Below are 21,770 nucleotides of genomic sequence, written 5' to 3'. Positions count from 1 at the left end.
CTGTCTCCAAGGAGGCCAAATGGAAAAGGAGAGGCTACTTCAAGTGGTGTTGGCCCATTGAGCCTATTGGGCAAACTATAACCAGGTTGCCTTATTTTGGGTGGATTACTCCAGGAGAGGCCACCCTCCAGCTTTCTCTTATCCCAGTAACTCCTCTTCCCATTTTCCAGTCCATTCCCAGCCTTTTTTTTTTTTTCTTCTGTACTCTTCTTTTGCCTTCAATATGAATTTCATTTCCTTTGTGTCTTTGGGCAGACTTCCTCCTAGCATGTGTCAGCTACCCTACCACACACCTGGCCTAGGAGACACATCATTCATTGCTCCTACTTGTGTCTGTAATCAGAGAGTATTTAAGGAGGGCAGTTCTGCGACGGACTGTGTGTGTGTTGAAAATAAAGATGGGGGGCCGCGGGGAAGGCAAGAGTTTTTCCAAAAGATTATTAGAAATGAGGGCTGTATCTACTCTGTGGAGTAGAACCAAGTCTACTTGGAGAAAAGAACCAAGTCCTTGGATATCTAGGGGAAAGCTGTTTGGTAGAAAGAAAAATCAAGAGGACCCAAGGGGATGGAGACAGGACCACAGGAATGGGCCAAGGAGCAACGTGCCTGCCATTCAGCCAGCTTGGGACAGGCTTTCACTTTCACTCCCATGAGGAGGCTTCCAGGCAGCCTGGTTCCCCCATGTATAGCCATTGCCCTCGAGCAGGCCAGGCCTCCCAGTGGGAAGGCCTGGGTCCAGGGCATCTTAAGTTCATCCAGCAGTTCCATGAGCCACACAGATATCCTAGAAAATATTCCTTTCTCACACAGGGCTTCTGATTACTCAGAAACATGCCCCTCTTCCCTGAATAACCAAGAACATGTTCTATGAACCCAATCTCTGCCACATGTCAATACCTGCTCTTCAAAGCCCCTTTTGAAACTCAGTTTTGTGCCAAGTCCTCTGGATCTAATTACCTTAAACAAGCAGATTTAGCCATTTTTAAACAGACATTCCCAGTCATCCTGGTGCTTGTACTTCTCCTACATGTCATGAAGGACCTTGGATTTACTGAGAACTCAGCCGTGGCCTTGGCTTTGATATTTATAGATGTCAGCCCTTGGGCCGATTGTTGATCATCCAGAGCCTCAGTTCTGTACTTGTAAAGTGGAGACAGCAGTTCTCATCCTCCATCCTTTTAGCCCATGGGGTGGTTGTGAGGCTGGATTGAAATATGCATGTGACTAAGCCATGTAGCTATAAAGTGAGGGATGACTTGTGTTTTGGATCACTTATTTTAATTCTACTTATAATCCACGGCTTAGAATATTTAAACATTGTTTCTATTAAACTAGAAAGGTTCAGCATTTCTGTCATTTACTTCTGCTATGATACACAAGAACTTATGTTGGAATGAAGTGAAAAGTAAAATGGCCATTCTTATGAACCTACAAAATGTTTGTGGCTTTTCTTTGCCTATATTAGAGAACATTGGCTCTGTCCTTGGAACCAAGATTATCCCAGGGATATTCCCGATATTGGCACTTTCTCTGCCAGGCTAGAAGACGTTCAGTCTTTCATGGAGGGCAGCTCTGTGTGGTAAGCAAAATGATGAGACCCAAAGTCAGAAGCTCTGCTTCCCTAACCCAGGGCTGCTGGTAAGTTAAGTGACCTTAGTCAGGTTGCATGATGTGTGTGGGTCTCATTTCCTCCTGTATCATCTGGTGTTTGAATTGGTTTATCTATAAAGTTACATCCATCCAGTCCAAACATTCTACTTTGATTTTCCCCAAACCCTGCAAAGCACTCCTTCTGCCTGCCTGTTCCTCACTCCCATCAGCACAGCCTTCTATACCCTCTATGATTCTTCTCAGTTCCTGACTTTGCTGGTGGAGACAGATACTCACTTCTTCTTTATTTTGCCAAGAAATAACAATTATTAGTTTTGCTTAAGGTGTTTTTCCCTGCAACATTGCGATGTTAATTGAAGACAAAAAAGTGATAACTAATTTTTGAAAGATTGTGAAGTCATATAACCTTTGCCCTCCCACCATCTTGATGAGAAGCATTGCTTAATGCGTGAATTGATTTAACAAATGTGCACTGGCTTCCTTCCAATGTCAGACAATCTGCCAGGTCCTAAGACAATGTTGGGGGCATAATGAAAATGCTAAACTGGGTGTTTGTGGAAACGTTTCTCTACCCAATTGAATGTGAATCTCCATCCATGGAAATAATATCAGGAAAGCTTTCATACAGGTGCTTTGCCTCTAAGCTCAAAGACATAAAACTCTCTCTGGGGCTCAAATAAGATAAGAATCTATACTCTTCTTCTTTTTCCTTTACCTGAAGTTAGAGGAGAAGGAGAAATGGGCATAGCACTTCAATCCTCTGAGAATTCCAAATGGCTGAAATGTCTGGTTATGTCAGGGCATACATTAAAGTGCTGTACCTCCAAGTAAAACTCAGAAAAAAACCTCTCTCCTCCATCTTATAGAGAGGCTACCTGAACTCCAATAAGTTAAGGGGTGAAAAATACTAAAACTGGACAGGTGAGACTGGGGAACATTTTGGAAGTTGGCCGAGTTTGTCCAATAGGCTGTAGAACTATTTCTAAAACTGAAGGGGGCCTCTGGAGGACAGGGTGAGTGTAACCTGGGGCTTAAAATCTGATTTATAATGAAAGAGAATCAGTTTATCATAGACTTTCATTTCCAGGCTAAAATGATTTGAAAGATTTGATTGTGAGCGAGAACAAACCATGTTGACAAAATTCTACCATAAATGTGACTGATTTTGTCATGAAGAGTCAAACAGTGATTACTGTTGACTCACCTGGCCAGGGATTACCCACTTATGAAAGCCAAGGTAAGGATATGGGTCTTTGTTTTGAGAGCTGGGGAAAGCCTAGTCTTGTGTCCCACCTCTTCTAGTTTCTATTCCCCAACCACTTAGGCCTCCTCTCTGCCCTTAAGATGCCATGGTCTGTCCACAAACATAGGCTTTCTCTCTGCAACTCAGACACGTGGGAACCTCCAGCTGCAAGAGCTTTCTCTCTGCTCATTTTATGCCATGGCCCTCCTGCTGCGTGGGCCTTTTCTCTGACACCATGGTCCTTGCACCACATGGCTTTTGCACATGCTGTTAGTGAGATAGAGCTGGAAGTCCATGGAGGCCAAGGTGAATAGAATTTGCAGGGCAGAGTACTGGAGAGAGAGTTGCACAGAGACAGAGGAGACCTCTTGATTATTCCATTGATCAGCATATGCACGTGAGAAAACTACCCAAGGCTGGAGAAAGAACCACGCAAAGGGATTAGAGGGAACAATACCCTAAGCTCTGATGGGCCAGGCCTTTCAGTGGGAGGCCACAAACCGTGCCTGTTCCCAAACACCCAGAGTAGAAAACACCATAATTCACCAGGCATCAGGCAGAACACTGAGAAAAGTATTGCCTCAGTAGTGGGGAAGAATATTAATCCTGGATTAGACTACGTTAGTGCTGCCTAACAAAGCTCAAAAGTAAGATGAGTCCTGCCTAACAAAGCTCAAAAGCAAGATGAGGACACATCAAACTGTTTCCAAGTAAATTAACCACATCCTGGAACAAAGTTTAAGAATATTAACAGGAATACAAAAATATCCAGGAAAAAATTCACAATGTTCACAATGTCTAGAATCCAATATAAAATTACCAAGCTTGCAAAGAGGGAGGAAAATGTGACCCATAATGAGGAGAATACTCAGTTAATAGAAACTGACTCAAAATTGACACAGATGATATCATTAGTAGACAAGGACATTGAAACAGTTACACTATATTCCATGTATTTAATAAGCTAGAGGAAAAATTGAATATGTTAAATAGAAGCATGGAAGATAGTTTTTAAAACCTAAATCATACATCTAAAGATGAAAACTATAATGTGTGAGATAAAATACTGGAGAGGATTAATGAAACTAGACATTGCAGAAGAAAAGATTAGTAAACTTGAAGATACAGCAATAAAAACTACCCCAAATAAAACACAGATTTAAAAGGCTGGGAAAAAAGTGAACAAATAGAGCATCGGTGATCCATGGCTTCTTACATATAGTTCCAATGTTTTTAACAGATAATCTGCTTCCTACTTGATCTGCTATATCATACTGTGCTTGCCTCCAAGGGTTCTTCTGTCAGCCATCAGAGGGCGCTCTGCTGCCAAAGTAGGAGGCACTGGCGAAGGCTGAGTTCTGGTAACTAGTCACCACAATAATTGAAAAAAATTCTGGCCTACAGCAAAAAAAAAAAAAAAAAAAACATGTCCAGAACTGATAAAAATTCTGGCTTACAGCAAAAAAGAAAAAAAAAAGACATGGCATTTGTGGAATTTCCAACAAGCCTTTTCAAATAAGGAAAGTAGCATTTAGAATCTGTGAGGTTCTCTGATGGGGAAACTCCTCCGGCATGGACCTCCTGGGGCTATTGTGTGGTGGGGACCTCCAGAGAACAGGGCTGGGGAGTTGCTCGGTGAAGGCGACAAGGCCACCTGCACATTTCCCAAATGTCAGCCACCTGCGTCCCTCTCTCCTCATTCTTGCCACTCCCCCATTTCACTGGTAATATTTCCTAAATGATTTCCCTGACCTTGAGTCGCTTTTCTTATATAAATAAACCTACTCCAAAAAGGAAGCTTTATATCACTACCATCAATAAGGAACCATTTTCTTAACACCTTTCGAACACAAATAAACACCTTTCTAGAACATAAGCTTTATGCTTATAATCATACAGGCAGAGATTTTTGACAGTTTTGTTATCTTTTCTATGCCCTGTGCCTAGAAAAATGACTGATATGGTAAGCACTCAATAAATATTTATTGATTATATCAGTATGAAAATATTCATCTACTTACTACCTAGAATAATCTTGAATGTCATAACTGGGAAACACTGGGCAGCAGAAAAGACTAGAATACTTTGTGGATTTTGGGATTTGAGGCCAGTGGGGGTGGCTGCTGTCCACCCTCTTGTTGTCCCCAGCTTTTTTTAGCCATCAACTCAAGATGTGACAGGCACACACACCGTCTGAGGCCCTTTCAGTGTGTTAGTTTCAGCCTGGACTGTCTTTGGGTTCCAGGATGGGCAAAAGTTTTCACCCACCACTTCACACCCATTAAGACAGCTATTATAAAACAGATAATGCAGAAGATAACAAGTGTTGAGGATGTGGAGAAATTGGAACGCTTGCGCACTGTTGGTTAAGAATGTAATATGGTGCAGTTGTTATGGAAAACAGTACAGTGGTTCCACAAAGAGTTAAACATAGTATAGAATAGCCATTGAATCTAGCAATTTTATTACTAGGTCCCTACCAAAAGGATTGAAAGCAGGGACTCAAACAGATACTTGTAGGCCAATGTTCACAGCAGCATTAGTCACAATAGCCAAAAGGTATTGTATCTCCCAATATCCTCTTCCCAGAGCGACTGGAAGGAAGGGAAAACGGTCGTCATGGGTCTCCCAGCTCTTTAGCAGGCTGAAGACACGGAAGCAGCTGGAACAGATGACCTGTTAACTCCCTTCAAGGCAAAGGGTCTATGCCTCCTGGAGGAGGCAGGAGGAAAGAATGGGTCTGGAGCCTGGGAGTTCCAAAATTTCCCTCAGCCAGGGCTCCCTCCCTTCCCTTGGGTGCCCTCAGATGAAGAAGCCAAGAGAGACTGACTTCCTGAGAGAGACTGAGCCATAAGGTGTAGACAGAAGCTCCAAGATGGAAAAAAGAGGGAGATATTTCTTTGATGGTTTAGGACATTGTCTTTCCTTCAGCACAATGGCAGGGAGAATACATCCTTTATGTGGTCCTGTGCTGGGATGCTTAGGGAACCAGCTGTATGATGGCCGGGAAGGAGCAGGCACTGAGCCGAGCTGAGCCAGTCCAGAGGCAGCACCCCTCCTCCACAAGCTCCAGAACGGACCCAAATCCCCTCTGGAATCTCTGCATCTTCTAATTAAACCTGTTTGTCCCCTTAAGACAAACTGTAAACTCTTTATTCTTCCACTTGGTTACACTTGTGTTTTAAAATAGTTTATAATATTTGAGTGAAGAAAAACAGATTCCATCATCTTGTTTCCTCCTGTTTTTATTAGAGATAGACAGTATTTCAGCTACACTGCAAACAAAGTGGGCTTTGATGAGCTTCCCTGAATGAGCCACCAATGACAACATCATTTCTCTTGAAAAATGCATTGTGAATTCTATGCAACAGTCATAAACATGGCCTATTAGAACCTTACCCATTACCAGTGGCGCCTTCCCATGTTTCCAAAGTTATTTATTTCTAGTAGCAATCTGCATTTCAATAAGACCTAAATAACCCCAAACTCTCCTATGGCATCTTTTACTAATATGAAGCATAATTTATTTAACTTGAAAAGAATAGGAAAAAAATCTTGACAACACTTTCCTAGGCATTTCTTTCCCACGGTTCAATATAATCCAATCCCAGATGCGCAAAAATTTCTTCTTCACTTTCTGCTTTGAGGAATATCCTCTGAAAACATAACAAGAAATATGTGCATTCAGATATTTTTCATAAGCACCATGGTGTGGACACAGTGAAAGTGTTACTTATAAAATTGCCTTGTCAGAATGAATTATAGCCCAAACATAATTCCCTGCTTCTGAGTATAAAAAGTCATTTTAACTGACTTTCCAAAACATGGTACTAAATGAATTAAAGTAAAATCATAACAGCTTTAACATATTCAGCAAAAGCCATTTGGATATTTTTCCTACGGGCTGTAGTTCTGAACCACAGCTGTTTATTAGAACAACCTGATGGATTTTAAAAAATAAACATTGAAGCTTGAGCCATACCCCAGTCCAGTGAAATCAGAAGCTCAGGAGAGGTCTTATAATCAATCTATTTGAACGCACTGGGTAATTCTAACACGCAGTTATAATTTTGTACTGCTGGTAATTATAGGATACTTGTATGTGTTGGGTTTTCCTCAGCTTTCCATGCTTGCCTCTAACCCCAGCAGGATCCCACCCTGTGATCTCTTTAAGACCAAGCAGCTCTTCTCCTCCATCCCTTCTTGTACATAGCACGGTGCTAGGCACATAGAAGGTACTTGCTTACATTGAACTATTTAGAATGTATTAATTTGTAAGTGTTCCTTCATTGTACTATGTGAATCTGCCTTCACCCACATGCTTAGCATCCGAGGCTTTCCTGCCAGCATCCACAGCCCCCTCTTCTGTGAGCAGCACCTGGATTTTTCTATGGGAAACCACTCCTCTTGACTCTCAGTCCAGGAGGGTTAGGTGCAGCTGCTCCCAATTCCAAGAAGCAGCACATGACCCAAGTCTGGCCAATCAGAGCCACAATAATGGGTTCAGGGATAGGCACATGACTCAGGCCTGGCCAATGAGCATCAGGTAGGATTCTTGGGGGAACTATTAGGAAACAGGCTCTTCTCTGTTGAAGTAGCTGGAAGAGTGGGACTTATGGGGAAACCTGCCTGAGAATAAAGGCAATACTGAGGGAAGCCTGCCTGAGCACCCATATTCGGCTGCCTCTGAACGCTTCGACATTGCAGTATATAACCCAAGTTCCCTTTTTTGTTTATGCCACTTTAGATTTGATTTCTAACATTTGTAACTGAGACAACTCTAACTGAATACATCTCATTTAGACTACAAGCTCCTAGAGGGAAATGATCATTACTTCTTTTTTTTTCTTTCTGACACAGAGTCTCACTCTGTTGCCCAGGCTGGAGTGCAGTGGTGTGATCTCGGCTCACTGCAGCCTCTGCCTCCCGGGTTCAAGTGATTCTCCTGCCTCAGCCTCCCAAGTAGCTGGGTGTGTGCGAGCCGCCACACCTGGTTATTTTTTGTATTTTTAGTAGAGATGGGGTTTCACCATGTTGGCTGATCTTGAACTCCTGACCTCAAGTGATCCACCCGCCTCGGCCTCCCAAAGTGCTGGGATTACAGACGTGAGCCACTGCGCCTGGCCAGTACCATTACTTCTAGTTATTTTGAGTTTTCTTCCCCCCGGAGCCTATTTTGGTGTCCTTGATATCTGTAAGAAGAGTAGCCCTTAGTACTGTGGATTTAACAGTTGGATATTTAACTCTTCTAACTTCTACAGGCATCTATCGTTTTGCTGAGGGATGAATTGGATCATGACCACAGTAAGACTAGCACACCAAATGAGTGACATGGGTAGTCAATGAGACTAGCTGGATGCTCATTTATGTCTCAGGGCAGCTCTGTTGCTCTCTTTCTTGCAGGAGACTGTTGTTAATGGCCTACATGGCCACTCAAAATGCCACAGCCCCCTGCATTTGAGGGGTACACAAGTAGTATTTGTGATTTCTGGGGATCCCTGGTTTACTTTGGAGTTACTCATTGCCAACACCGAGGATATACCAAACCCAGTTAATGTTCACTGCTGGACTTGTTCTGGAAGCCCAATTAGCTCATCATGTTTCAGCCAAAAGCTCTCGAATTGCATTCTGGGCCGGGTGGAAACTGCGAGTCTGTGGAAATCTTTCTTGCTGCCCTCAACTATGATGAACTGGAAATAGAACACGCATAACAAAAGAAACCATACCTGGATACTAAAATCAGTCCATGAAAAGAGCTCGGGGGCCAGCCTTGGGGATGAGGATCAAAGTAGCCCCTTTTAGGAAGAGAACTGTACCTTGGTCTTGTCATATAAAGCATGGTTATCCAGAATCATCTTCCGCTCATGTGTGGCATAGCGCCGGAGGTCTCTCTCAAACTGCTGGATAGGAGATAGTTAAAATAAATTATTAACACGTCTAGAATGTCTTCAGTATTAGGTGGCTACATCCCTCTAGTGAAATATCTAACTCCACTAAACATTCTCAAAGTGATTTTCCTCCCCCAGGGCCAAATTCTCTGGTGACAGAAGTCCGTGCTCCCATGAGCACACTAGAATGTAAGCTCTGTGAGAGCAGGAACCTGGTTTGTTCTGTCCACAACTGTATTCCCTCAAATAGTGCCTCGCATGTAGAAGATGTATAGCAAATGTTTTATTGAATGAATAAATGAATAGCGTGAGCGTTCTACCAGGATAATGCCTGGTCCAGAGTAAATGCTGGATAAATACTAGTTTGGTGGGTTTTAAATGATTTGGAATATTGTTATTGTAAAAGAGGATGGAGGAGTCAGGGAATCCATTCCAGCCTGGACTTTGTCCCTACCTGGCTGTGCATCTCCTGTCAAGTCATCCAGACTCCCTGAGTCTTGGCTGAGTGAATGAAAGGATGGAGGAAGGACATGATTAAGACTCCCTCTGGCTTTAACAGCCTTTCACACTGAGATGCCATGAAACTGATCGTCTAAGTCAACTGCTCCTGGATGACATCTCCCACAGTCAGGAATGGGCTCTGAGACTGAAGGGAGCAATACATGAAGCCTAAGACAGAGGACAGGAACACCTTGGGAAAGGAGGGCAACGAATTGTCATGGAGACTAGTTTTCCTGAGAGAAACACAATCTAGAAATTTTGTCCTCTTCATGTGGGATTAGGGAGCAAGCCTGGGATACTGGTGCCCTCTAGTGGTAAGGAACAATTTGCTATTTTAGGAAAGCTAACCCGGGATGGCTGAGGAGATGGACTTTGCAATCAGAAGTCCTTTATTTGTTTAAAGTCACCCAGCTAAAAAGCAAAAGAGCTTAGTGCTCTGCCAGTGCCTTGCAGAACCAACAGCAACAATTTCTGAGAACTCTGAGGAAACAGACTAGAATGTGTTGAAAACATGTCCATCTTAAAAATAAAATGGGCAAATGTCAACCACTTCAGCCAGTGATGCTTAACTGGCATGACATTGCATAACCAAGGACTTCTTTCTGGAACGTTCCCCTTTCTCAATCAACTATGTGTTCCCAAAGATTTATGTCTATCAGACAAGTTGCATTTATGATATATTTTTTCTTTTCTTCCCCTTTTTTTAGGAATGAAAAAAGCATTTAGTTGTCAGTCAACATTTGTGATTAGAGTAAGAAATCCCAGTGCTAAGATGCTGTGCTGAATTAATTCCAGTCCAAAGCAAAGACACCTGACATTTAACCCACGGCTGAGAACAATTAATTTGTGTTGTGTCATTCATCTGTATAAAAAACCCTCTACGAACCCATTTCACTCAAAGCAACAACCAGCTACCTGGGAAAACAGGAGAAACAGGGTGAGGTGTTTAGTTGGGAGGGTGGAACACATGCGAATGGGACTCAAATCACAGGTGTCCTCTCCTGTGAGTGACAGGATATGGAAGCTACTGCTTATCCAGTACTGTCCACGTGCTGGCTTGGTGCTGAGGCTTTGAGAACATCATGTCACCTAATGTCTCTGCAACTCAGGGAAGTAGCTAAGGTCATCGTCCTCATTTTCCTGATGGGAAAATTGAGTTTTACAGAATATAGGGAACTTGTCCAAGATCACCCAACAGTAAGAAGCAGAGCAGGAGCTTGCAACCAGGTCTGGGATGAACTCAACTTGTGCTCTTTCAGAAAAATTTTATAGCTTGATTTTATTTTTAATTAACATATAATAATTGTATGCATTTGTGGGTTATAATATGATATTTTGATACATCTATATACATTGCAGAATGATAAAATCAGACTAATTAGCATGTCCATCACCTCAAACATCTACCATTTCTTTGTGGTAAGAACATTAAAAATCCTCTCTTTTAGCTACTTTGAAATATACACTTTTATTAACTATAGTCACCATACTGTGCAATAGAACAGAGTTTATTCCACCTGTCTGACTGGAACTTTGTACTTGTTGACCCTTTTCCCTGTCCATTTTCTGTCCTCATCCCCCAGCCTCTGCTAACCACCATTCTACATTCTATTCTGTACTTCTACGAGTTTGACTGTTTTAGATTCTACATATACAGAAACGAGATCATACAGTATTTGTCTCTCTGTGCCTGACTTATTCCACTTAACATAATGTCCTCTAGGTTCAACCATGTTGTCTCAAATGACAGAATGTCCTGTTTTCGAAAGGCTGTGTCATACTCCACTGTGCATATACTACATTTTAAAAATCCATTCATCTGTTGTGGATGCTTAGGTTGTTTTTATATAATATCTTGGCTATGGTGTATCATGCTGCAATGAACACGGGAGTGCAGACCTCTCTTTGACATACTGAGTTCATTTCCTTTGGATATATACCCAGAAGTAAGATTGCTGGATCATATGGTAGCCCTGTTTTTAGTTTTTTGAGGAACTTCCATACTATTTTCCAAAATGTGTAATTTACAACACCACCAACAATACAAGAGGGTTCCCTTTTCTCCACAGCCTCACTAACACCTGCTGTCTTTCATGTTTTTGATAATAGCCAATCTGACGGATGTGAGATAACATCTTATTGTGGTTTTAATTTGCATTTCTCTGATGATTAGAGATGTTAAGCAAGATGGCAATATCTGCTTGCCATTTATATGTCTTCTTTTGAGAAATATCTATTCAAGTCCTTTGCCCATTTTTAAATAGGATTATTTGTTTTCTTGTTATTGAGTCTTTTGGTTTCCTTGTATATGCTGGATAATGGCCCTTATGTGATGTATGATGTGCAGATATTTTTTCCCAATCTGTGAGTTGCCTCTCCACTTTATTAATTGTTTCCTATTTCAATCCCCTTGCTGGTTTCTGTACTTCAGTGGTTCTCCTACTTGAGCTGCATCAGAAACACCTAGAAGCCTTTTCCAAACAAATTTCTGGGCTGAAATCCCCAGAGACGCTGATTTGATTCCATAGGTTTGGAGTGGGGTGAAGAATTTCCATGTCTAACCTGTTCCTGGGTAAGGATGCTGCTGCTGGTGTTGGGGACCACACACTGGGAATAACTGTTCTAAATTAATCTGTCATACTTGGCCATGTGTGGACAGGATGCCTTGAGTTAGAGGTTTCTGGGTACTGGCCCCTCCCCTGTCACCCAGCCCCTGTTGCCATCATCTCTCCCCTGGGCCCAGGTAGACTCGACCTGCGTCTTTCAGAAAGCTAACATCATCCCATGGGTCCATGTAGCACTTACCCGGGAGCCAGTCCATCCCAACAGGGCGAAGGCACGACGCTCATAGGGGCACAGAACTAAATCCACACGGATGGCCTTCCAGGTCTTTCCTTCCTGCCAGCTGGACTGGTCACTGTCCACTCTTTGACGAGGCAATTTGAAAATCAGAAAGCACTTTTGAAAATGATCCAAAGCATCAACCTTCCTGCTAGGCAACCTGAGCTTTTCAAATGTTGACTCCACAAGGTCATAATATAAAAGTAATCCCTGAAAAGAAACAGAATGGCATCAGGAAAAGGCCCTGATGAAGAAGATCTATGATTTAACACTGGATTCTTAATGAAATCTTTTCAGATTCGAGCAGAACATGGACATGTGTTTGGCCTTGCATTAAAGGCCCACCTGCAAACACTAGGAGAAAACACTAAGAAAGTGGTTGCATTATCTTCCCTTTACGGAAAAGGAATTTAGCGATGAGAGAGGCTGAAGCAAAGCCACTTAATGGCAAAACTGCAAGAAAATCTCCCTCTCCACTTCTGAACCTCAGCTAGTGCTCTGGGCTCTCCTCAGTGCTTTAAAAACAAACCAACCATAAACAAAAAGCCACGCTGCAGGAATTTGAGACCAGCCTGGGTGACATAATAAGACCTCATTTCTACATAAAATTTTAAAATTAGCCAGGTATGATGGCACGTGTCTATAGTCCCAGCTACTCAGGAGGCTGAGGTGGAAGGATCCCTGGAGCCTGGGAGGCTGAGGCTTCAGTGAGCTGTAATCACACCAGTGCACACTAGCCTGGGAGACAGAGCAAGACCCTGTCTCAGAAATAAATAAATAATAAAACTTTAAAAATCATATTGTTTCTGGGGAGCAGCTTTGAGTTAGTGTCTGCTATAGTTTGGATGTTTGTCCCCCTAAACCTCACGTAGAAATTTGATCCCCAATGTTGGAGGTGGGGCCTAATGGGAGGTCTTTGGGTCATAGGGGAAGATCTCTCATGAATGACTTGTGCCTTCCTCATCCTCATGGTAATGAGTGAGTTCTCACTTTGTTAGCTCCCATGAAAGCTGGGGGTTACAAAGAGCCTGGCCCCTCCCCACTCTGTCTTGCTTTCTCTCTCACCCTGTGACCTCGGCACCTGCCAGCTCTTCCTTGCCTTCTGCCATGAGTGTAAGCCCCCTGAGGCCACACCAGAAGCAGATGCTTGGTGTCATGCTCCTTATACATCCTGCAGAACCATGGGCCAAGTAAACGTCTTTTCTTTATAAATTACCCAGCCTCAGATGTTCCTTTATAGCAATGTAAATGGACAAAGACAGTGTCCCTTTATATTATACTGATGTCCAGGTTTAACCAGCCAAAAGCGTTGTGGCTGGAGGCTGAGTCTAACTTTGTGGCAGGATGACTTGCTATTTCTAGGTAGCACTTGGGAGACTCTTTCTCATGAGAGTGTTAGTCCACCTGCCTTGGAGAAAGTGGGATAAAGTTAACGACACATGTTTCACCTAAAGTTGCCTATCCAGAACGTGGACAAGTGATTCTAAGATGTGCCCAATCGAGTTGCCATTCTTGGTGGGAGTTCCTGATGGCACAGGGCAGATGTGGGGACAGGAGAGAGAAACATGCTAGCAACCACTAAATCTGGCAACAAAAACAGCAAATAACCCTCAAATAATGTCATCAAGCTACTGGGATGTGTGATTTGTTACCATGTACTCTTTAGGTTAGATGTTTAAAAGCTCTATCATCAGAAGCAATTGGAAGGTTTGCTAAAGCTCAGTTTGCAGGGCTCTGTCCCCAGAGTGATGCAGGAGGGGCAGGGAGGGCATTTCTGACAGGTTCCCAGGCAATGCTGGTGTTCCCGGACCAGGGACCACACTTTGAGCATCATTGGTAAATTGATTATTGTTAGGAATCATGCTTTGTCTTTCTTCTACAAACCTGCACAAGACATTATCTCAATTCAAAAAGATACTTTTTATTTTATTGATCTCAATAGAGGGAACTCTTCACCCTTCAACGCCTTGAAGAAAAAACACCATTTGAAGGGGGAAGCACTAATGTTAGGAAGAACCTCTGGAGGAGGTGGTAGATGTTGCCGTAGTTAACCTCTAATCACCAGCTCAGGAAAACACAATTCCACTTTTTAAGGAAACTTCCTAAAACTAGTACAGAATAGCAGCCTTTTGTGTATCAATTATGTAAATTTGAAAAAGGAGATATAAAACATATGAACAAGTCTCACATGAAAGCCAAATTTGTAATAACACACCTTCCCTTAAAAAAAAAAAAAAAAAAAAAAGCCCACAAAGCTGGGGTCTAACAGTAAACTGTCACTTGGTGGGTAAGAGAGAAATGGGCCATTCTTTATTGGGTTTTGTCTTGAATTTTGCAAGGTGTTTGAGAATGCATCCTTGAACGTAATGCTCCTGTCTGCATATTCAGAAGGTTGTCTGCAGCAGGCCACAGTTGTCAAACATGCACACAAACCCTGATGCCACCTCTAGATCTCCAGCCCCGGCTATCTACAGGGCAGCCCTCTGGGCTCTGGCTTCCCCATCAATACCCACTGGTTGACTGAATATTGACATCAGCATGTTCTTTTATTTTTCCTACTGGACACTGAGAAACTCCTGACTAGGAGGAGGCATTTCCCCACCTCTCCATCCCTCCCATCCTCCCCGGGGTACAGAGCGGCCAGTTCTCAGGAAGAGAGCTGTGGGGCAGGAGGGAGATGCACTCAGCTTGACCTCCCACAGGAAGGCTCCATCCAAATTTAGTCTCAGGTGCCTTCTGAGGAGGGTTGCAAGGCTGAGTGTGAGGCTCTCTAGCCAGGATCCCTTCCCTGCCCTTCGCTTCTAATTCCCTCCAACTCCTTCTGGGAAGACTCGACGCCCAGTATTCAAACTCATGTCAGTTTGGATCTGGTTCTAAAGTTGAGTCTTCACTTCCAGTGCCCCTGAACCTAGGGTTGTGTTTCTAGCTTTTATTTTCACTTTATCTGAGGTTTTCCTTTTCTGGGATATCAGTAAGCTTGGTCCACACCCAACAGACGCAAACTACTCAGGAAGGAGGAAGCTGTGAGGAGAAACACCAGCCCAGCCAGACCTATCTACAGGTCCTAAGGGTAGGACCCTCTGGTCTCTCTAGGAAGTGAGGCTCTCACTAGAGTTGGACAGGAGTCAGGGCTTGCATGTGGCTCTGGCTGCAGGGTTAGCTTAGCTTACTTTGGTTTCCTCCACCAGGCAATAGGCCTGTCACAAGTCTGATCTCTGCAATGTATGGGGGCTTCTGAGCCATGACCTCTGCAGGGCTCAGCTTGCCCTCATTAGTTTCCTTCATTCCATCTCAGCACGAAGTGCCTCGAATCTATCGAGGCACTATCAACACCTCTTAGACTGATTTTATCCCAGTCTTTGCAGTCCTGCCCCCTCACCCAAGCTTGCAGCTTTCCAGCTGACATTTCCCAGGTCTTCATAGTGCATACTTTTCACTTTGTTTGGGTGCTTTAATGCCTCTGCATGTCAAACACAAATGCATAGCCACCCTTGGCCCTGTTGGCAATAGGGTAAGTATAAATAAACAAGATACAGGACATATTCATAACATGTACTCTAGGACCCAAAACAGGAAAGTCTTATTGTAGGTCATATGGCTTTGTATAAGCTGCCACAAATAATTGAGAATTGATTAGATGGTCATTACACAATTATAAGGCAAGTAATGTGCAAAATTCAAGTGTTAACATAATGTTTGAGTGTGCATGTATTTTTCATCTTTCTTCTCACCTTCTTTTCCCATAAGTTCATCACTTTCTGTAAAAGTTGCTCTTCATCCTCTGTTGATCCTGGGCTGGTAATTAAAAAATCTACATCATGCCCCATCTTCTTACCCCTAATTTTCAAAAGCAGTATAAAATGGAAATCAATTAGATATTAGTCTTCATTTTTAAAAAATCACCTTTGTTTCTATGCCCTATGCTTAAGATTTGCAACATAGAAGGTTCTTGACTTTTTTTTAAGAAACAAAATATCCTTGGTTACACATCGCTGTTCCTTACAAAATAAATTTATGACACAGAAAAAGTCATACATAGCATGTATCTGATTATGTATATCAAGGCAAAAAATAACAAAAAAATTATTTATTCTACACACTCACACAAACCTACATGCACCCACACATACACACATGGAGACAAGCATGACAACAAGCAAACCAAGAATTGTATTCACATAATACAAGGTAGCGCTCTTGGAATTATGACATGGAGTAAAGGCATTATCTTAGATTTGATCTTCTCTTACTTTCTTCCTTGCCCCAAACCTATTTTGTTAGAATGGCCAAAAGCCACCAGGTGAGAGGGCTGGAGAAAGAGGTAGAGGAGGCTGTGGGAGGAAATAAATCCCTTTCTGAAATGTAGGCCTCAATATCCAACAACAACATACATCCTTGTGAAGCGTTCACTCATTCATGAATTCATTCAGTCAGTCATTTATTGACTCAACCAAGATTTCTTGAGCACCTACTTTGTGCTAGGCATCATGAACTAGTCTTGCTGAGAACTAAGCTCTACAAACTTAGTGGAGAAACCGCACACAGGAACAAATCACTGTAACTCTGTGGATCTAGGGCTTTGCAGGTATTCAGGGAGCATGGAAGAGGGGCACTAATCCAGCATGGAGAAAGAGTGAGTCAAGGAAGGCTTTCTGGAGGAGGTGCCATCTAAATTGAGTGTTAAAGAATGAGGGGAAGTCAGCCAAGCAACAATTTGAGGAATGGCAGTCAAAGCAGAAAAGTCTGAGTAAGCAAAGCAACAGGCAAGAAACAGCTCTGAATGTGCAGGGGATGACAAGCCATTTGGGGTTGCTGAAATGAAATGTGAGAGGCAGGAGATAAAGCTGTAGAAAGAAGCTGGCACCAGATCACAGCCTTTTGTGCCGTTTCAGATGCCTGTCCGAGTCAGGGAGCCACTGAAGTATTCGGGCAGAGGAGGCAAAGCCACCCAAGTTATTTACCTCCGGAACCCTCCTGTCATGGTGACGAAAGCATCCGGAAGAAATGCCCAGACAGCCTCTTTAACCAGCACACTGACGGCCTCTGCTTCTGCCCTGGTCACACAGCTGACAAGGTCTTCATAATACAGAAATCCTGAGAGGCCATTTGACAGGTCAATGGAGAGAGTGACACGTGTGTGAAACAACCAGCCCTCAGTAGAAGGGGATTCTGTCCCCACAATAGAGCTAACATGACTACAGGCATCAACACCAAACTCCATTCCCACAGAGACAGAATAATCCACGTGGTTCTCCTGGTTGTGAATTTTTCAGGGTAACAGTGGTTCTTTGCTTTCTAACCTAGAGGCTTACAATTTCCTGAGGAGGAGACAATATTTCACATCCCTCTGGAATCCAAACTGTTCAGATCTGACTTCCTACTGAAGAACCAGCCTTCTTGATCAATAAGCTGTGTCCTACTGTTTTTTAAAAGGTAACGCATAAAGAGTTGGGATGAGGAGATTTAGAGTTGGAAGGTGATGGATCCATTAAAAAATTAAAGTCAAGAATAGGAGCAGAGTAGATGTGTGTCTGAAGCAAGGCAGGAAATATCTTAGGTGGTTTAGCTTGTTGCTTCTTTGCCTGACCAGCATGAATTAATGAAAGTTCAGAGTTGTTATGATGAAAAGCTAACTTGGTGGTTCCCACAGAGCAGTGTGGAGGGAGATTTGGAAAGAAAGAGGAAAGGAGAAGGGAGGCTTATCTCCAAGGATTGGGGTGAAGTATTGGTGAGGAGATGAGCCTGGTGATTAGATCCATAGAGCCTGAGGGACATCAAATCATGCTTCAGCATCGCTGCTCTCCTATCTAGGGTCTCCAAGAGGGGGCCATTCAAACTTTGCTTGACTCTAATAATGGGGAACTCTGATACCTCCAGAGGAGCCTGTTTCCTAATTGTAAACTCTGTTGTGCCAGTTCTTTCTTTTGAAAAGCCTAAGTCTACTTCTTTGCAATTTCACCTACCACTGGCCCTCTGAAATGACAAGAGTAAATCTATTGGTCCTTGTTTCTCACCCTGGGATTGTGGAAGGGAGGCAGCAGGGTGGCCATTTGGCTTGCACACCCTGCCAAATTTCCCATGTTATCTCTAATGGGGACAGTCATGGAAACATGCTGGCAAGATCAAGAGAAAATGGTATTCATATGAATACACCTATAAACTGTGTCCAATACCAAACCACGCCACTTGTGGAACACTACTTTATTTCAATATGATACTTATTTTTTATTTTTATTAAAAAGCCACATTTCTAAAAATTATTGCAACATGGCCATTTTTGTGAGCATGAGAAGTTTGATCTAAGAAGCAATGCTCTATTAGGCTCTAATACAGAAACTGTCATCATGACTAATATTCAAAGTACAACTCACTGGGTAACCACAAACACCTGTGCTTATGCAGTGATATACATGATCCAAAAGTCAGGATTCACAACTATTCCTTTAAGAAGATGTGCAGCTATCAGGAATGAACATGTAAGACTATGATGATTTGTTGACATCCATGAAAGTAATTTAATTGGCTTTCCTTTTTGGTATGGCAAGGCAACTAACTTATTACAGGAAACTTATCACACAGTATAAGGTTAAATATGTGCTGCTATAGTTCATAAACTGACTTTTCAAGGCAAACGTGGCATGTGCATGCTCAAGCCTCAGGGAACTGCAATCAAGTGCAAATATAAGTAAAACTGGATCAGGTTATCCATCTGACCCATGAACTGTCCTTTCAATATGTTCAATTAGCTTACCCTTCACAGTATTCTAAGCTATTCCCATTGGCAATTCCATTCATTGTACCAAGGGGTGCCTGTAACTACTTGTGGGGGTATAATGGGAGGGCATTCCTTGATTTCTGCATAGAACTGGTAGTATTAAACAGTTAGATGGAAATCACTGATTGACTAAATGAATAAAGCTGCTTCATTCAAAGAGTTGGAAAAGCTTAACAGGAAGAGCAAAAATCCAGTTTACAAAGCTAGGGAATTGGAAGCCCTTAGATCCTGAGAGCACTGGACGTCATTTGATAAGGGTTTCATCCAAATGAAACACTATATTGCCTCCCAATTTCTCTCTAAGCATTGAGAGTCTTTACTCATCATTCCAAACCATTTACTTGCTACTTATGTTTAATACTTATTTAAATTTCTTTTGAATGGCATCTTGAGAACTGGTGTAAATCATCCTTATTAAACGTGTGCTTTCAGGGTCCTGGAATATAAATACTGGATCTTTTTTTCTTAGACTCTTTTATTTCCTATGTGGCATTGTATTATTAGCAATCTTTCAAAGATTAGCAACTTTACAAAAAATGAGTAGGGACTGTGGCTGTGACTCCCTTTTGAATCACAACTGTATTGTATTTTTATTGCTTGTTAAAAGTAAACATTTTTTTAAACACACAATTTTTTTCACACTGTATTGCCATTCCTTCATTTTTAAAAAACTTACTGGGAGCCTCATAAATGAAAGTGACCAGGCTACCTTCAACCTCTGAGAGGCCCTGCCAGGCTTTCAGGTGGGTGATGACAGCACTCATGTCCCACCACGGTCTTGTCTTAGGCTAAAGAGTCCTGGTTGGGTATATCAACCCTCTGCCTAGATTTCCACCAGTTCCCTTCTATTTTCCTGGTGTTTTACAGTTTCTAGGGCATCTTCACATTTGTGCCAGGCAACAACTCTGTTCAAGTATTCTTTAGCAGCCAACCCTTCTGTCTTTGACTCTTCACCCACAACTCTTACCCAGGGAGACAGCCAGGACCCAATGTCCGGAAGAGTCAGTAAGGACAAGATCAGCAGCACAACCTGGCTTGACATTTGGGTGAAGGACCACGAACAGCCACAGTGGAGGGGCGCCTTTGCTCTGTGCCAGACGCAGTGCTGAGGCATTGCCTGCATTATCTGATTGACTTCTCAGCTAAGTATCAATGTTAGCTCTCTTTCATAGATTAGGTAACTAAGGTTCAAAGGTTTTAACCAACTTGCTCAGGATCACACAGCTGGAAACTGCTGGAGCTAGGATTTAGATCCAAGCATCAATGGACATCAAAGAAGTGTCCCAGCTCTCCCAGATTGGAGTTGTAGTGTAACTGACTTAGAGCTCCACCACGACCCGACCAGCCCATAGCAAACAATGACTTTTAAGAGAGACAATTTACCTGCTTTCTGCATTCGTGTAAATTTCAGGCTTTTGTCCGACCTTACTTTACTCAGAGTTCTGAAACCCATCCTGAACCACTTCTCAGAAGTCTTCAGCCCCACTCCAAATACAGAAGTAAAGAGCTAAAATGGAGGGAAAGGCATGCCATCAGTCTCTAAGATAATCATTATAACATCCGAGTCATGACCCTTTCTAGGTCTCAGGCAATGAAGAAAAAGTATAAGCAAATCTTTGACCTAGTTTCTCCTGAATATAATGAGCAGGTGGGTGATGGTTATTTTTAAGGGCATTTTTTATTTCAGGTGAGTCCTTTCTTGACATGTGGCATTACAAAATGAAACAGAAGTAACAAGCAGGTTCTGGCACCTGTGCAGGGCTAAGGTATAGTCTAATTGACGGCCTGCCTGTGCTGTCCATGAGTGATACGCTAGCTCTCTAGGGCTCTCCCTTTTGCTGGGTCACTCACCGACACTCATGCTCTGCATAGGTACCCTCACATTTTGAAAAGAGATGCTCATCTAGATTATATAGTTTCTCCACCATCATACAGGTGGGAAGTGGCACAGCCCAAACTTACTTAAACCCCAGTCTATTTACACTCCAAGCCTGTGCTCCCGCTCATGGCCATATTTTAGGCCTGTACATCACTTTTGCTTTGAAGGGACTGGTGGAAGTCCCTTCTACCTGCAACTCTAAGGTAGGGAAAATTGGGAGGTAATAAACCCTGCTTCCAAGTAAATGGAGATGCAGTAAGGAGATTTTCAGACACAAATCTGCTCTTTAAGAGCAGTTCCGTCCTGTCCCCACCAACCCCCCATGGTCCTCATGTCCCATGATGTTTGTACCCATGAGTGACAGACTCTTGGAGGGTAAGGCAATTTGTACATCACGACAGCATGGCAATAATCTGGGCACCTGAATTTATTTAGGCATTTTCTTCCTAGACCAAAGCTATGGACGGAATTCCCCCTCCCAACCCATTTGTATGTTGAAGTCCTAATCCCCAGTATGACCGTATTTAAGACAGGGCCTTTGAGGTCATGAGAGTGGGGCTCTCATGATGGGATTAGTGTCTTTTTGTTTGTCTTGTTTTTGAGACAGTCTCACTCTATTACCCAGGCTGGAGTACAGTGGTGTGATCTCAGCTCACTGCAACCTCTGCCTCCCAGACTCAAGCGATTCTCATGTCTCAATCTCCCAAGTAGCTGGAATTACAGGCATGCCCCACCACACCTAATTTTTGTATTTTTGTAAAATGATGGGGTTTCACCATGTTGGCCAAGCTGGTCGAATTCCTGGCTTCAAGTGCACCCGCCTTGGCCTCCCAAAGTGCTTGGATCACAGGCATGAGCTATGGTGCCCGGCCCAGGATTAGTGTCTTTGTGACACCAGAAAGATTGCTTGTTCTCTCTGTCTCTCACCATGTGAGCAGGGGAGCATGTGAGGACACAGCAAGAAGCCAGAAAGAGAACCCTCACCAGAAACTGACCCTGCTGACATCTTGATCCAGAACTTTCAGCTTCCAG

General features: G+C 42.9%; 1 protein-coding gene across 2 annotated transcripts in view; it reads right to left on the bottom strand.

Annotated features, from left to right (window-relative positions):
• Window positions 1-6,083: 6,083 nt before the first annotated feature.
• The window catches only part of DNTT (DNA nucleotidylexotransferase), a 34,366-nt gene continuing 18,679 nt past the window's right edge, over window positions 6,084-21,770 (bottom strand). The window contains exons 6-11 of one of the 2 annotated variants that reach the window (XM_009459032.5): window positions 20,243-20,366; window positions 17,046-17,178; window positions 15,816-15,921; window positions 12,049-12,294; window positions 8,671-8,751; window positions 6,084-6,510 (exon numbers count right to left, since the gene is read on the bottom strand). In XM_009459032.5, the coding sequence (XP_009457307.1) occupies window positions 6,424-6,510; window positions 8,671-8,751; window positions 12,049-12,294; window positions 15,816-15,921; window positions 17,046-17,178; window positions 20,243-20,366 (777 nt within the window). In that variant the 3' untranslated portion in view covers window positions 6,084-6,423. Of the gene's footprint in view, window positions 6,511-8,670; window positions 8,755-12,048; window positions 12,295-15,815; window positions 15,922-17,045; window positions 17,179-20,242; window positions 20,367-21,770 lie in introns of both variants that reach the window. The other variant, XM_521569.7, reaches the window with a different exon arrangement.

Source organism: Pan troglodytes, chromosome 8, assembly GCF_028858775.2.
Source record: "Pan troglodytes isolate AG18354 chromosome 8, NHGRI_mPanTro3-v2.0_pri, whole genome shotgun sequence".
In the NCBI taxonomy this organism is placed as follows: Eukaryota; Metazoa; Chordata; class Mammalia; order Primates; family Hominidae; genus Pan; species Pan troglodytes.
This window is presented reverse-complemented; position numbering and strand designations above follow the sequence as displayed.